We start from the raw sequence: 16,237 nt of genomic DNA, 5'->3' as shown, positions 1-16,237 counted from the left end.
CCTGATTTCCCTAGAGTGTTTCCTGGTGACAAAACAGAAATCTCTTAGTCTGAATTCTTAAGTCATAGCTGCATTACTTCAACCTGAGAAATGTAAATTTTGTTGTGTAACAGGCAGCTCCAACATAGACTGTACACAGAAAGCTCTAAGTATTTCTTCTGTTAAGAAATTTTCATGTCTGTGCTCTTTCAGCTACTTTCCACCTTTGCATCACCAAAACACCTATGGTGAGAAGAAGAGGGTTTAAAACAAAGTTTTCAAATCCCTCTGATGCTCATGACAGCATGAACCCAATGCTCTCCAGGCTGTTCTGGGAGCTGCTTCAGCCAGCTGCAGAGCTGAGCCAGCAGTAAAGCCACCTCAGGGCTGGCTGAGAGGCACTGGCTCTGTCCTGGGAGCCACACTGCTCCCAGTCACCACCTCCTCCTTCCCTGCTGCACAGGCATCCCACCTCTGCTGTCCTGTTTCCAACACAGGTCCTCTTCCCAGCATGGGGCCTGTCCCCAGCTCAATCCCCAGATTACCCAGTCTTGGCTCTGAACCATTTTCCATTTCCTCCAGCAGAGTTTTTTCCTCTAAGCAGGCTCCCATTGAATTTATTATTTGGGCAGAACACCCTTTCAGGATATGCTGGAACTTTGGTAACCCCATTTTCCACATCTTCATTTTTGGACTAATGAGGGAAGCATAAATGACTATTGTCCATGTTGCATTGATATTTTTCATTTCCTTCCTCATTCTTTTGGCTTTAAGAAGTCTCATTTCCTTTTTTTAAATTAGTCATTACTCAATTAGCAAAATGAAAATATGGCACTGTTGACTCGGTGTCATTCTCTCTTACCACTTTACCCACAGCTGGAGAGACACTCCCACCATCATGTCAAATAAACCTGCTTTTGAGGAAATTACAAATCTGCTTGATAAGTATGAAGGCAGAATAGTCTCATAAAGCATCAGATTTAGTAGCTTGGGACATTTGAATTTAAAAAGTAAGGATTACTTGACAATGAAAGGTACTTGAAATTGCTTAAGAACTGCACAACCAGCAGATCTTGAAACCTTATTGGCAATTGGATTCATTATCAAAGCATTGTGAAAATGCTTCCATTGTCAATATTAAGCATCGCTATTGTACTCACTGAGAACTTGTGAAAAGTGAAAAAAAGTAATTAAATCTAAACTTTCTTGAGCCTTCCTGTGAGACACTGTAAGAGACCACTTTGTTTATCTTATTAAAAAGTGAAAAAGAATACTGAGAAATGACCTAATTAGAGTAAGAAAGTAAGTTTTGGGGCAAAACATATCTTTAATCTACCTGGGAAGGCGCTAATATAAAGCAGTGGCTTGAAGTTACACTTAGATACCTTCAGATAAAAAGGTACACAGATGCTTTCTGTTATTATTTTGACACCAAAGATAGTCCATGACTGGAACAATAAAGAAATTATGAATTTTTCATCTTTTGATTCTTTTATATCAAGACTGGGTATTAAACATGAAATGGGTATTATGATATCTGATCTATAGATCACACAGAAGAAACAGTGATCCCTTATCACTGAACTGTGCTGGTCCATAGCACCTGAACAACATTTAAGCTTTTTGGTTCTAACCTCTTTCCAATCAAAACCCACAGTCATGACATAAATATCAGGATTAAACAGCCAGGCTAATCACAAATGAATGTATTTCTCTACTAGACTCTCAGGTTTATAATAAAACATACAGAAAAGTATAAAAATATAAAAAGTAAAAAGACAGTCTTATTGTTTTGGGTTTTTTAGTAAACACTCTTGTGAGATGTTCTTAAAAAATTAAGAATAAAGTATTTGTACACATCTATTGGTGCTAAAGCAATTTACACTGCAATGATGTAGTACACTTAAATACAGAAAAACTCTTAAATGTTAAATATGCAAAACCATAAAATACATTTATAGTTATTCTGTCCTATTTTTCCTTAAGTACTTATATTTGTTTCTTGAAAACCTTTGACAAGATTCTACTTGGCAATACTCCTTTTCAAACATACTTGAGTACTCTTCATTCCTCAGATGTTCTATTACATATTTATTTTACTAATTAATTTAGCCATACAAAAGTATGCTTATTCAAGGCTGAAGGTAAATGGTTGTAAACAAAATAACTCCACAAACATAGCCACTTCCTCTAATCCATTTGAAATTGCTGGTGATACTTGAATAAACATCATCTTTGTTCCGGTTCCCTCATCAGAAGTCATGGTTAGAAAACAGAATTCCATAACTGGTAGCTTTGCCTCCTGTTACATCATCAGCGCAGGCCAGGGCTGAAGGTAAAGGATTTAAGGAAATATACAACTTGAATATTTGTGCATAACTCTTGTGCATTAGTTTGGTTTTTTGTGCAGTAAGTGTGACCCAACAATCTCACAGCCCAGCAATGAAGGAGAAAATGAGGTGCAATGAGGTGTGAGCAGGTCACAGACATGGTTAAAGATGATATACCCCTGCTGGGAGGGTGGAGGAAGGTGTAACCACCTGATAAACAGCGCTGATCAATGGATGAGGAGACTGAGGTACCAAACCACTTTTTAGCCTCAGTCTTCAGTGGCAACTGCTCTTCCCACGCTTCTATCATGGATGGACAGGGGACTGGGGGAACAAAATACTTCCTACTGTAAGTACAGATCACATTTGTGACCACTTCAAGAACCTGAGCATACACAACTTTATGGAATCTGATGAGATATCTCCCAGAGTCCAGACAGAATTGTCTGAACTACATCACTTCAGGCAAAAAACCTAAGACCTGTGTACAACCAGTGCAAATAGACTTTCTTTTGGAACAAACACCCTGTCAGATCTGTTAAACAACAAGGAATTAATCAAAATCAACTGAGATTTTATTTATTTATTTGGGCCTACATTTTGCTCACAGTAAATTTCAAGAGTTTGGCTGTTGAAATAATGGATGCAGTATGTTAATGCCAGTTTTAATTCATTTTGTCTTAAAAAAAACCACAATTCAGTTCATGGTAAATAAAGAGCTATTTCAATAAATTAACCCTAGGACTTAAAACCCCAGAAGGTCTTTTCAATAAATTAACCCTAGGACTGAAATCCCCAGAAGGTCTTTTCCCCACTGCTCTTAAGGAGCAGTATTTCAGTCATTCTGGACATCCATCCTGCTTCAAATTAATCTGGCTGAACAGAAAGCATTTCAGGAGAAAAAAAAAAAAAAAAAAAAAAATCAGAGCCACCTTGTGAAGTCCCAAGAAAGTAAACAAGAAGTAGAAGAAGTAAATATAAGCACTATAAGTCTGTTATTCATGCAGCCTCGCATGGGTGGTATTTTTATAAGTGCAGGAAGGAGGCAATCGAAGGACTTGGACTCCTTGATCCTCGTGCGTCCGTTCCAACTCAAGATATTCTACGATTTTATGGAGGCGGGGGCAGGTTCGCTCGCTGAGGATATCCATTCGTTTCCCCAGACGCGTGGCACTATCCGGGCAAGCTCCCCGCCGGCAGCCGCCCCAGTGTCCGCGGCTACCCCGGCGGGCGGAGGGGCCGCTGCCCGCAGCCCGCGCTGCCGCCCGCGGCCCGGGCGGGGCCTGGCCGTGACGCGGCCCGGGCGGGGCCCTACAAACGAGCCGCGCCAGGCTGGGGCTGCGGCGCTGCCGGCCGGCCGAGGCGGGCGACAGCGGGCGCTCGCAGCCCCCGCACGCCGCTGCCGGGCGCGCTGCCCCGGACGCCGCCGCCAGCGCGGGCGCCCATGGAAGAGCGGGGCGAGCGCTGCCCCTCGGCTCCGCGCCCCGGCGGTGAGTAACGCGGGTGCCTCGGAGGGGAGCGCCGCGCCGACGGCTGCCCTCGGCAGCGTGGGAAGTTAGGGGTGGACGAGGCTGCCGGCGATCGTGGATGGGCTCTGCCGGCCCCGGGGTGCGCTGGCGCTGCCGGCCGGCACCTGCTGTGGGCAGGTGGGAGCCCCGCGGCAGGCGGGCCCCGCCGCGGGCTGGGGAGCGCTGCCCGGCCGGGCCGTACCTGAGAGCTGTCCCCAGGCTCGGGAGGAACCGCGGCGCTGCCTCAGCCCTGGACTCACCGAGCCAGGCTCTGGGAGGCGGGCAGGAGAGAAAGCGGGGGGCAAGCAAAAGTGTTTGGCAGCACCTGGCCAGGTGCGGCTTCTGGGCACTTCCTTTATCTTCTTTATCTCGTGGCAAAATGACAGGCACAAGGGCAGAGCGGTAGGGCTCTGGAAGCGGGGCGCCTACCTGACGGGAGAACACTTGCAAAAGCTCGGCTGAGCATCTTCGATCCGCTCCTCACATAATGCTGGAGCCGGCGGGATGCAGCGTGCTGAACTGGAGCCCGGCGAGCTGCAGAGGGCTGGGGGCACAGTGCTCTTTGGGGGTGGCAGGAGGGCACCAAGCCTTAATTCCAGATCATTTCTGCTTTGAAGGACTGTCACCCTATAGTACAGCAAAGGCTTGGTTACTGCAGTTGTCGGTGTGCTTTCCAAGAATAAAGGTGTGTGCAGTTCAAATCTGTTGGGGGTAAAAGGATGCCGAGAGGGAGGGGTGGTAGCCTTCAGATGGAAGAGTTTGGGTTTGGTCTTATCTTCCAGGCAGACATTGAAAAGATCAGGAGGGGGTACGCAGCTGAGTACTGGCAGTTCGATCACCTCAGCTGACTGGGAATTAAAGTACATTATTCTCCTCCCTTTCTCTGTTAGTGCAGTGGGCTGTCTCAGTTTCAAGGCTGTTCCTCTTTGGATTTTGGTGTGGGGAAAAAAAAATAGACCTTTGAAGTTCTAGGAATATCATGCTTGAATGGCATGGGGATAGAATGTCTGCAGGGAGCATCTTTCTGGCATGAGAGATCCATGCAGTGCCCACTCCCACTGAGAGAGAGCCTCTGCAGTGTGTATGGCAAATAGAACATAGTAGAACAGGTTTATTTTGGTGAATGCATGTATATTCTCTGGCTATCAAACTTAATTTGTAAGTATAAATATAATAACTGTTGCAATTTACATCTGCTAGCGTTTCTTACACTCTTGAATAAGTGCATTTCTCACATCGCTCAGAAACGAGCACCTCTCAGTAAGAGCGCAGTCACTGACATCAACTTTAGCTGTCTCTTGCACATCTACCCTTTCAGTACCTACTCTGTTGTTTTCTCCTTTTTTGAAAATGCAGAGGTTTTTGATACTACAAAACCAAAAATACCTCTGGTAGTTCAAGAAGGTTATGCATCTAAAGCAAGGCCAGCTATTGCAGTGGAGAGACCCTAATTTGACAGAGCAAATTCCAGCCTCAGGACTGACAGGTTCCCATCTGTGTCCCTTCCCTTGGCAGGATCCTACCTTGGTTATTCTGAACTTAGACAGGCATTGCAGGAAAACACTTTCCAAGACATGCATGTATGTATAGATACACACAACTCTTCTGCTTTTCATTAGAGGAAATAAAAAATGTTTTTATTAGTCTCACTAACCTGGGATCTCCCCTCATCTAGAAATGCCATTCATAACACATAAGAAATCAGAACCCAAAAATATGTCAAAGCTGATGAATTTCCATGAAAATTTTTGAAGGTGAGAAAAACAAAACTGTAATATGCTAAAGCAGACCAAGATGGGAGATCCTGCTGGTCATCTGTCACTCCAGAACATGAGGGTTCCCTCCAGGTCACTGTGTAGTGCTTTGCTTAGTAAATTGATTGGTTTAACTAAGTCTAATACAGTGATGACCTCACCAGTATTCACCCTGCTCCAGTGTTATTCTGAAGGCAGGAGAGTGGAAGACACTGAAGTCTACTTGGAATATGAACTAAATTACTATTTTGAGTTGTGGAGGGTTTTTTTGGTTTTGGCTTTTTGGTTTTTGTTTTGTTTTATTTTTGTTTTAAATATTGATATTTGAAACAGGGCCCACAGCCCTGTTTAAATGGTAAGAAATTGCTTGGCAGAGGAAATGTGAATGGGATTGCTTAGTCTTCTGTGTTCTCTATTTTAATACATCCAGTTAAGGTGAGCCTTTTTACTGGAAGAGGGCAAGACAGGACAGAGCCATGTTTTCACACACGCTGTTTTCTTGGGGACAGCTTTCATGAATTAGGAAGCAAGTCGATTAACTGTGCAATAGACTTCTGCTTCCCAATTAGAATGTGACCCATTTTGCTTGGAAAGTGGGATGGGGAGTAATTTTTGGATTTTGAATTGAGCATTTGGGCTTATTGTGGGGGGGGGGGGGGAGAGTGAAATGGAGAAGGCAGTGGTGTGGTGTAGTTACTCTCTTTACAAAAAAAACTCAGTCCTGACAGGTATTTAAAAAAATTGCTAGAAGGTGTTAAGGGGATTCCATATTACTATTCAGTACAAAAAATTTTGTGCATCCTGAGCTTTTCAAGTTATTTTTATTCTGGTGTAATGTCCCATTTTATTTTTACCTGCATGAGGTTCTCCGAAATCTAGGGTATTTTCTCTTCTAACAATTTTTATGATCTCTTGGCATGAAAGACTGGAATGGTCCCTTCTGACCTTAAGAAAGAGTGCATGTTATATATAACCACAGTCTATTGTAAATTTGCTACCTTACTGCTCACACTGGAGCTGAATTCCTTTAGAAGTCATGAACTGGTGGCCTATCTAATTTGCATAAACTGTATTTATCGCAGCAGGTGCAGAAATACAGCAGATTTCAGCCAAAAATACTTCCTACCAAGTCAACATTTCTCAGCTTGTGAAGTTCTCCTTCCCAAAATTTAAAGACCTTTTAAAGTGTATTTCTGAAGTCTTGGTGCTGATAGACAATATATTAACAGGACTGAAATGATTAGATTATGATTAGATTTCTTAACATCTGACTATAAAAGTTAAAGCCATGGTTTAATCTCTCCTGGTTGTGCAGCAGTTTTAATATAATTTGGGAAATATACATATCACCTAGGCACTGTAAGACAGGTTCATACAGTTACATATAGTCCCTTCATAATGTGCAGATGACTTTTTTGATGTATCATGAGGTGATCAATAGTTTATGGTTCAGAGACCTTCAGTAGTATGTAGTTCTATTTCATTTATTACACTTATCTCTGTAGCACTCACTAAAGTAGGAAAGTATTTGTAGTTAATTCCTGGAAACTAGAATTCAAGAATTTCATTGGCAAGTGTTGTTTAAAACTTTAGTTAAAATGGGATTAAAAGCCACAAGTGTATGCATTGGGAAGTATGGGAAGAATTTCTTCATGGAGAGGGAATTTTGATACAGTTCAATAGATAAAAATAACAAAATGCAAAATATATTTTCAAGAAAAAGCATGTTGCATAAATTGAATTAATTTTTTTTTAATTGCTCTCTTTCCCATGCTGCTCTTGGCTGAGCCTTAAGTGATAGCTGTATTGAGAAGTTTTAGGTTATCAGAATACAAAGTGGCACTTGAGTTAATATAAACAACTAGGGAATATATTTTATGGTGGACAGAGTCTACCCTTAGAGGATAGGAATGTACTGTTCATATCAATGAGTTCTTGAAGGTTTTCCAGTACACTGCAATTGCTCCAGTTCGGTTTTTTTAAAGCACATCACTGAATACAAATGTTCAGAATGCTGAGTCTTTATCAGTTTAGGAAGTTGGTTATCTCAGGGGAATTTTTTTTTTTTACCAAGAGAAGAAGTCAGCATAGCAGATGTGTGGGTTGTACTGCACAGCTAGGTTTAACCAGCAGTGTTTGTCTTATATATTGCAGTACTGTGTGCCCAAATATGTATGAGGGAAAATAACAGTCCACAAACTGTCCTGAGGCTCTGTCACATCAGCCAAACTAAGTACTCTTTATAAGAACAGAATGTCTCACTCAGATTTTCAGCTCTAATCTCCCTCTACAGACAAACTTCAGCAAGTGAAGTGTAGCTCTCATTCAGCCCAGACTGTGTTTTGAGATGGCTGGGCAGAGATCTTTCCAGTGAAAGGTTTCAGTTCTGCAAGGAAATAAAGTGAGGCCATCTGAAACCTGTTTGTCCACAGTCCCTAAAGAACCACACAGGAAAACACAACTTCTCTTTAACGAACATTAAGTCGCTTGCATGCTTATGGAAAGGAGTTGTACCTCTCCTAGTTACTGTCCTGGTAGTTACTGGGTCCCATTAGCTCTGCTAAACCTTTCAGTGTGTTACTGTCAGATTTTTGTGTGAGATATGTCCCTGACAAATCTGCCAGCAGACTCTGCCTGATGCTTACTGACTGCCCCACAGACACTCCTTAGGTTTCTTCCTACCCACTTGGACAGCTAACTCAGAGGTTCTTGTGGAAGTTCAGAGCTAAATCTAACCCCATCCAATTGCCAGAAAAAATGAATGAATAAAATGAATTTTTTTTAAAAAAGAGACTACCTTATTTTGTTAATGCATATTAAACTAGAAGTGTATATAATCTAGGTAGTTCAGGCAATGTCACTCATGACATACATATGGAGGCATTAAAATACCTTTGTAAAATGGTAAGAAATACAAATTACAAAATAGTGACACATGTTTCAAAGAGTACTGAAGCATGCTTAAAAGTCAATGACTTATGACAGCCTCTGGCCCTCATTCTGCATTTACTGGTTAAATTTCCTATTTATTTCCAAGTTACTATTACTATTGAAGAGGTTTTAATCATAAAGTTCACACTGAATCTGGTTAAATAAATAGGATGGTACATTTCACTAATTATTTGGAGAAAGCTGAAGAAAAGATTAAGCAAAAGCAATCAGACTTTTCAAAAAGTCTTGGTATAATCTTCAAAGCACCATTTAACATAAACTGTGTTCCTTTTACAACTTGCTCATTTACTTCTAGCAAATATAATAGTAATGGCTGTCAGTTAAATTTTTTGAACTAATTTGGAATACAGAGCCATCAAGTGAAGTCATGTATGTTCTGCATGCCTTGTGGATGCAGTGAAAAGAATTCTTAAAGCAGAAGAGTAACTTGACAAAGTGACTGCTTTAAACTCCTCAGTGCTTATTATTGTTGAAAGAGTTTTTCAGAGCCACAAATTATAAAGCTATGGAATACATGTTTACATCATTTTATATAAAACACTGTAATTCTAGACACCAAACTACACATTGACCTAAAGCATTAAAGAGGATGTAAAAGATGAGAGCTGAATGACAACAAATTTATATGCTGCTTTATTCCTGAAGACCACTCTTGTCCTCTTGGCACACATTTAGAGGCACAGTTGTGTCCATTGTGTTACAATAGTCTAACAAAACAAAATAATTGATCCAGATATCAGGCCTATATAGTTTGGGAGAAACAAAATAGAATGGAAATAAAAGGCAAACAAAGCTTTATTGCTTGCAAACAAAACATCCAGTAGCGTATAGGTATTCTGAATGACATAATTGCTGATATGGTTCTTTAGAAGTGCATTAAATAAATGCTACAGATACAATAGCTGCATTCTGCAGTGGAAGACGTGCACCTGAACAAATAGTGGGGAGGAACAATGAGATTCTGTATGTCTGCAACAGAAGATATTCCTATGTTATTATGAGATTTCATGTTGAAGCAGGAAACAGTTACTTTTGTGTATTTAGAAAACCTGCGCCCCATAAAAGTCTTTAAGAATGGGAACACATTGAGGCAGAGCTCCACTGAGGCTCAAAAAACCTGCTTGAAGTGAGGCCCCTAGTACCACACCTGTAATATCTCACAGGTCTGATTTCAGAGATGCTGGCTAAAACAAGAATAGAGCTAGAGTGAAGAGACACCTTGCTATGTCTTTTTCTCAAAAGTTCCTATGCTATATTCAGCCACGGAAGGCTTGAATAAAAAAGTTGGCAACTGACTAGTATAAAAACTGTAAGCTACAAATTAAGAATCCAAATAAATTAATAAATAGAATTAATTTTCAAAGAAAAAAAAAAAAAACAACTGAAAAACCCCCAAAAAGAGCAGAAAAAATAAAGTCAACACTGCATCCTCTCCAATGCAGTGGTGTGTTGTCACTATGAGACCAGCAGCTAAAATTTAATCTTTCCAGACAGTCTGTTACAGAACTTGGCTGTTAGCATAGCATATTTCAGTCTGACTATTAAGAAATAAGTGTTCCTACCAGTAGGCTTTAAATTCACTTCTTTGTACACAGTTCAACCTCTTCCTCTCTGGAATCCTATTATGCTTTTCCAATAAGGTGTTAAGACAACAACTCCAGCTTACTATTTATGGAGCCAGTGACTTAAAATGTACTGTGAAGTAAGTGGCTATTCCTTTAATCTGTGACCTTAAAATTCAACAGAGTTGATGTTTTGTTATTCTTATGTACTGAGCTGCCCATCAGTCACTAATCCAGTCTGGATGGTGCTCTATCCTGTGCTCCTGTTGCTGCTGAATATTGTGGCAACATAGCTCAGTGAATTCACTTGTATTAAATTTTCTGTCTCCCAGTGTCTTCCCCCATCAAATTCCACAGTGTGGGGTTATGAAGACTATTTCTTGTTAAAAGCAATATAGATTAAGCTGAGAATGATTAGCAGGAATGGTGGGGACAGGGAAAGAGAGCAGAAGACTAATGACGACAGACAGAACGGAACTCTTGCAGGCAGAGAGAACTTAACAGTGGCCAAAAATGAAAAAAACCCAAATTCCTGTGCAAACTTGCCTCATATCAGACATCACAGCGTAGCCTGAGACAAGGCTCAATATTGCCGCCTTGTAGCCCATTAAAAATGGAAAAAGGGAAAGCACCAAAGTGATAATCAGTAGAAAACATCAGGAAGCAGACCTGTTCCATTCAGGATGGAGTCATGACCTCTGTAAATGCAAAGCTATCAAACAGAACTTTAGATTACTTAGAAACACATCATTAGTCCTTGTTGCACTGGGACTTAGGTTATTGTGGAAAAGTCATTAGTTTCTTTTCAGATTCTCTGGAGAGTTTCCAAAACCTAGCCCTTGCATTTCCTCAGGTTGTTCATATGTACTTTCATATTTCAGCCCTTGTTAGCTGGCACAGTATGTGCTGTTCTAGGCTTAAATTTGTAATTACAGTAGCCTACTAAGGCAAAGCAGTCAGGTACTCAGCTGTCATAGCTTCTACTTCTAAGTGGAGTTAGAAAATACTAAAATCCACACCAGCCCTTCACTGAAGGTATAAAGTCTTTGGAAGACATTGTAATTCAGGGAGCTTGTGTACACAGCCTGCTCATACTGCAACAATCTAATAGCTCTACTGTGTGTGAAACCATTACAATTTCACTTCAAACATTGCATTAAAAATACACTGACCTTTAAAGGGTGTTCAGTGGTGGTATTTAGTAGACTTTCAATAAAGCCTAAAGTTAGTTCTTTACATCCCAGCAGCTTGCTGGCTAACTCTTGAAATGACCTTCAGAGGTATCCATTGTGTATTTTCTTTCCTGAGTATGGAGACGGGAGCCACAGGTCTTTTAGTGTTTTGTTGATTCAGTCATGCTACAGTCTATGGTTTCATTATCTTACCTCTTTGCAGGGCCAGTGTGCAAGCCACCTGTTTTATCCTTAGAAGCAGTAAGCACACAGAAAGCAAAAGTTAACTTCACTTAAAAATGACACAAAATTCAACTTTTCCTTGGTGTGCTATTTACCTCAAGCTCTTCCTAATTCCTTCCTAGGAGAATGTTGCCTTCTCATGTTGGACAGCTCTATCTATATTGCATGAGCCTTTTTCCCAGGAAGCTTGACTTCTAGGGTTGCTGTTACATGGTTCTTTGGGAGACTGTAATTTCCAGGCATCCTACAAGACCCTCAGCTTTTAGGTGTGCTATTTTGGTCCCTCCAGATCTTTTCCTTTTTATGTTTTGTTTCTAAGACAAACCTATTCTAGTAGACCAGAAAAACAATTCTCTTGTGATTGTGGTTCAATTCCAAGGAAATCAGATTTTTTAAAAAATAATAACTAATAATACTCTGCGTGCAAATGAAAGATTCATAATATTAATGTCTCCTTATCCCTGGAAATAATTTTCTTATGGCATTGTTGCATATGCCTGTCTTTTAAAACATTTAATTACACTAAATTATCTATGAGACTGGAGTTGGGAAAGCTAAAGTTTGTTCAGTTTTGAAAAGAGAAAGATATTTGCAGTGTGGCCGAATATAACGTGCTTTTTCTTTTCCCTCTTTCAGTGAAGTTTTTGCTTGAGAAATACACATTGGCTCAGCAAAACAAAAACCACTTTTAAGGGTTCTTGGTGGAAATCGCTCTATGCCCTATTACCCGCTTGAGTGAAACCAGACTAAGAACTTCTGTCATGGCAGCTTTTCTGCTGGGAGCTGTGTTGCTTATTGTTCAACCTCAGATAGTGCCTTCCAGACCAGCTATAAATTCAAATGCTGAGACTTCTTCTCAGTCTGTTCAGAGAGAGCTTTTAAAGAAAACATCTCAGAAAAATGACTTCAAGGAAAACATTCATTCTAATGGATCATGTCAGCAGCTGCCACAGACTATTATTATTGGAGTGAGAAAAGGTGGAACAAGAGCTTTGTTAGAGATGTTGAGTCTCCATCCAGATATTGCAGCAGCAGAAAGTGAAGTTCACTTCTTTGACTGGGAAGATCATTACAGGAATGGATTGCAGTGGTATATTAATCAAATGCCATTCTCGTATCCCCATCAGATCACCGTGGAAAAAACTCCAGCGTATTTCACATCACCTAAAGTGCCTGAAAGAGTTTATAACATGAACCAATCAATGAGACTACTCCTTATTTTAAGAGACCCAAGCGAGAGAGTACTATCAGATTACACCCAAGTGTTCTACAACCACATGCAGAAGCACAAGCCGTACCCATCCATTGAACAATTCCTGATAAAAAATGGTGAACTCAATGTGGACTACAAGGCAATAAACAGGAGCTTATACTACATTCACATGCAGAACTGGCTGAAGTATTTTCCTCTTGATCATATCCACATTGTAGATGGGGATAAATTAATCAAAGATCCCTTTCCAGAAATAGAAAAGGTAGAGAGATTTCTGAAGTTATCGCCACAGATAAATGCTTCAAACTTTTATTTCAATAAAACTAAGGGATTCTACTGCCTGAGGGACGGTGGTAGAGAGCGCTGTTTACATGAGTCCAAAGGACGAGCGCACCCACACGTAGATTCCCGGTTACTGGAGAAACTGCAGGAATATTTCCATGAACCCAACAAGAAGTTTTTTGAGCTTGTGGGCAGAACATTTGACTGGCACACATTTGTGGCGAGTTAGTGGTAAGCTTCAGAACCTATGTTCCAGTGTACAGTTAGAAGATTTAAAAAGGGCATTTAAGCTATTATTTATTTGTAAAATCCATAAATACTTCTGTACAGTATTAGATTCACAATTGCCATATATACTAGTTATATTTTTCTACTTGTTAAATTTGAAAGCATTTTGTATTGTTTTTCATGGTTGTTAACATTGTGTATGATGTGTCTATATGAAGAAACTAAATTATTTCATTGCAGAAGGTGCTCTCTTGAGAATGTGTTGTCTTTTTAATAAATAAGAAATTCATTTCAACAGAACATTTCTGAATTATTTGAATACTTTGGCCTTCCTGGACTATCTTCTCTAATTGCTAATGAATATGCTAAACTTTACCTTTCCATTTTTCTTAGTTTGAAGTGTGGATTAATAATTCCTTTTCCATTTGAAAATATTATTGTACTTAATAAATTGTTCAATCCTGCTTTATGAAATTATTTCCTGTCAAAGTGGTGGTACTTACACATGTTGGGAAATGCGCACCCAAAGGACAATGGAAGTCTCGATGTAATTTGATATATTAACTAATTTGATATATTAACTTCTATACTTAACCTTCATATTCACTGTTATAAGAAGTGCTCCTCAATTCTTTGGCAGTACAGTGCAGGTTTCATGGCAGATTTTTAAGGATTCTGTGGGGACCAGCTCATAAAATACAGTTAGCTGGAGAAATATGGTCAACCTGAAAACTTCTTACAGTCTCTGAATGTATGCACACTTCATAAAGAGGTATAGTTGAGAGAATTTAAGCAATATAGAGACTTTTTCAAGGCTGCTTTTGACTGTTCCTACATTTCATAGTACATTTATGCTTTACAATCACTGAAAATAAACACACCAGAAAAATTAGTTGGTCTACATTCATGAACTTCATTCATACAAATATTACTACATTTGTCCCCTACTTAAGGCTGTTTTCTGTGAGTTTTCAGTTGCTTCATGCAACTGAAAATTGCCTATGGACTTCTATTTGTTTAATCTCCTTCCAAGCACCATGATGCCAGGTCTTGATTAGATGTGTGTTGTGGGATTAACCCACATTCCAGGAACTTTCCTTGTTTTCCATCTGCTGAAAATGGAAGTGAGAGGTTAGTCCATTGGTAAAAGCTGCAGTTGTCCTGATCTACAGTGGTTATGGTATCTTGTTAACCATCAGTTTTTGGAGTTAGAGTTAATCCAGTTTCCACACAAGGCTTCTTACAGTACTTTCAAGTACTTTGATTTTTATTTCATGATCTTGAGTTTAGTTATTGAATGTGCAATGGCAACACCCAGTAAATTTGAACTTGTAGCTGGTTGTTACAATCCTTTATAAAATTTAAATGTAGATTAATTCATTTTTTTTCTGGTGAGTTAGTGCAAACTTGGGCACTATGACAAGGTATCGTCTGGATGCAAATATCCCATATTATGCCTCTTGCATGAAAATTTGCAGATGCTGTCCCTCCCTCTCCCACTCCTTGTGCACCTGCCCAAGCTGTATTCAACCTCAGAGAGGTTGGTGGTGTTTTATAAAGCCTACAATGAAATGGTATTGTACTCAATAAAATATTTTCTGAATTGCATTTTTCCTTTCTGTTTTTTTTTTTTCTTCAGTTTCTAGTTTGGAAGACCAACATTTAGGATCTAACTCCAGTTTAGATTTCAGCTAAATTTTACCTAAGAACTTAGCTGCAGCCTGTTGCTACTGATGTGAAAGCAGTTGTTTGCTGCTGGATTATGCCTGAATGGTCTACTGCTGACCCAGAATATACAATAAGGAGGGAAAGTTTCTGGTGGCAATAATGTCAAATCTTACATGAGGCAGATGTTGAAAATAACAGAATTGTAGTACCGTCATATTTCTATTAAAGTTTCAGAAAAGACAAATTCAGGGGATTTTGTGTAAGGTGGGGCAGTATTTTTTCCTACACTTACCCCATTTCCTTGGTAATGTTATCTCTGCAGGAGCCAGCTGGACCAAAGTGATTTTGGCCCAGACAGAAGGTTTCCATTAATTAGTGCCTTCCTGCAGTCTCAGATTAAGCTCACCAAATTCACCAAGGTTTTGCTGAGAAAGGAAGAATACTAGCAAGCATGTGACCAGGAACTGGAGGAGTCCATGAAGGCAGGGTTGCAATGAGTCCACCTGCAGCAGGTTGAACAGGGCATCAGTGTTGAATTGGAAATGCCTGTGCAGTACTGACAGCTGATGTTGGTACTGAGGATGCTTTTAGTGCCTAGTGCTACTTGATACCAGTATTTTGCCTGTCTCTAAGGAGGACACGTACACATTCCCCTACACACAAAGTGGCTTTTTTCTATAGAAAGAGAAGTGCATGAACCATGAGGTCACTCCTGCTGTTATAGTGCTAGGACCTCACAGAGTGCTTTCTGCAGGGTCCAGAGGTGAAGTGACCACTTCAGGGGACATTCTGAATCAGAATATCACATGACTCAGGTACTAGACAGCAAGTTCAGAGGGTCCCACAGAAAGTATGTCATACCAAATGCTTACACCTTGTGTGTTAATGGCATGATTGTGCAATACCTTATCCTGGAGATTGCATGGCTTGCTCTCTGTTAGCTGTGATGGTGGTGAACAATAAATCACACCCACAGTAATAATAATGTAATGTTTACCTGACATAGGTTCAAGAGTTCAAGAGTCACAATTCTCAAAACTATTCCAAGTGTGAATGTTCTGTTCAACCAGAGCAACATTCGTTTTCCACACTGTACTTAAATATATTTCCTAGGCTGTTTCTAAAGAATAATAACAAAAGCCATCAGAAAGTGAAGAGAGAATGAAAGAAGAAGGCTGAAGCACATTCCATTTGGGACTCTATAAAAATTAATAATGACCTTTGAAGGCATGTCATATCTGTTCATAAAAGAAAAAAAATCCCTGAAATACCCTTCCAGTGTTATGCAACACAGGTATTTATTTCTGTAAAGCTCTACTATCTCAGCTTTAAAGTGCAACCACCTG

At 40.0% G+C, this 16,237-nt stretch overlaps 1 protein-coding gene across 1 annotated transcript; it reads left to right on the top strand.

The window, feature by feature from the left end:
* Positions 1-3,635: 3,635 nt before the first annotated feature.
* HS3ST1 (heparan sulfate-glucosamine 3-sulfotransferase 1) lies at positions 3,636-14,831 on the top strand. Its single transcript, XM_086889736.1, has 2 exons — positions 3,636-3,799; positions 12,137-14,831. The coding sequence occupies exon 2, from the start codon at positions 12,262-12,264 to the stop codon at positions 13,222-13,224; it is 963 nt and encodes a 320-aa protein (XP_086745862.1). The 5' UTR covers positions 3,636-3,799; positions 12,137-12,261; the 3' UTR covers positions 13,225-14,831.
* Positions 14,832-16,237: the final 1,406 nt, after the last annotated feature.

Source organism: Cyanistes caeruleus, chromosome 5 (genome assembly GCF_971803275.1).
Source record: "Cyanistes caeruleus chromosome 5, bCyaCae1.hap1.1, whole genome shotgun sequence".
NCBI lineage: Eukaryota > Metazoa > Chordata > Aves > Passeriformes > Paridae > Cyanistes > Cyanistes caeruleus.
Note: the sequence above shows the minus strand (reverse complement) of the source record. Positions and strands in the feature narration are given on the sequence as shown.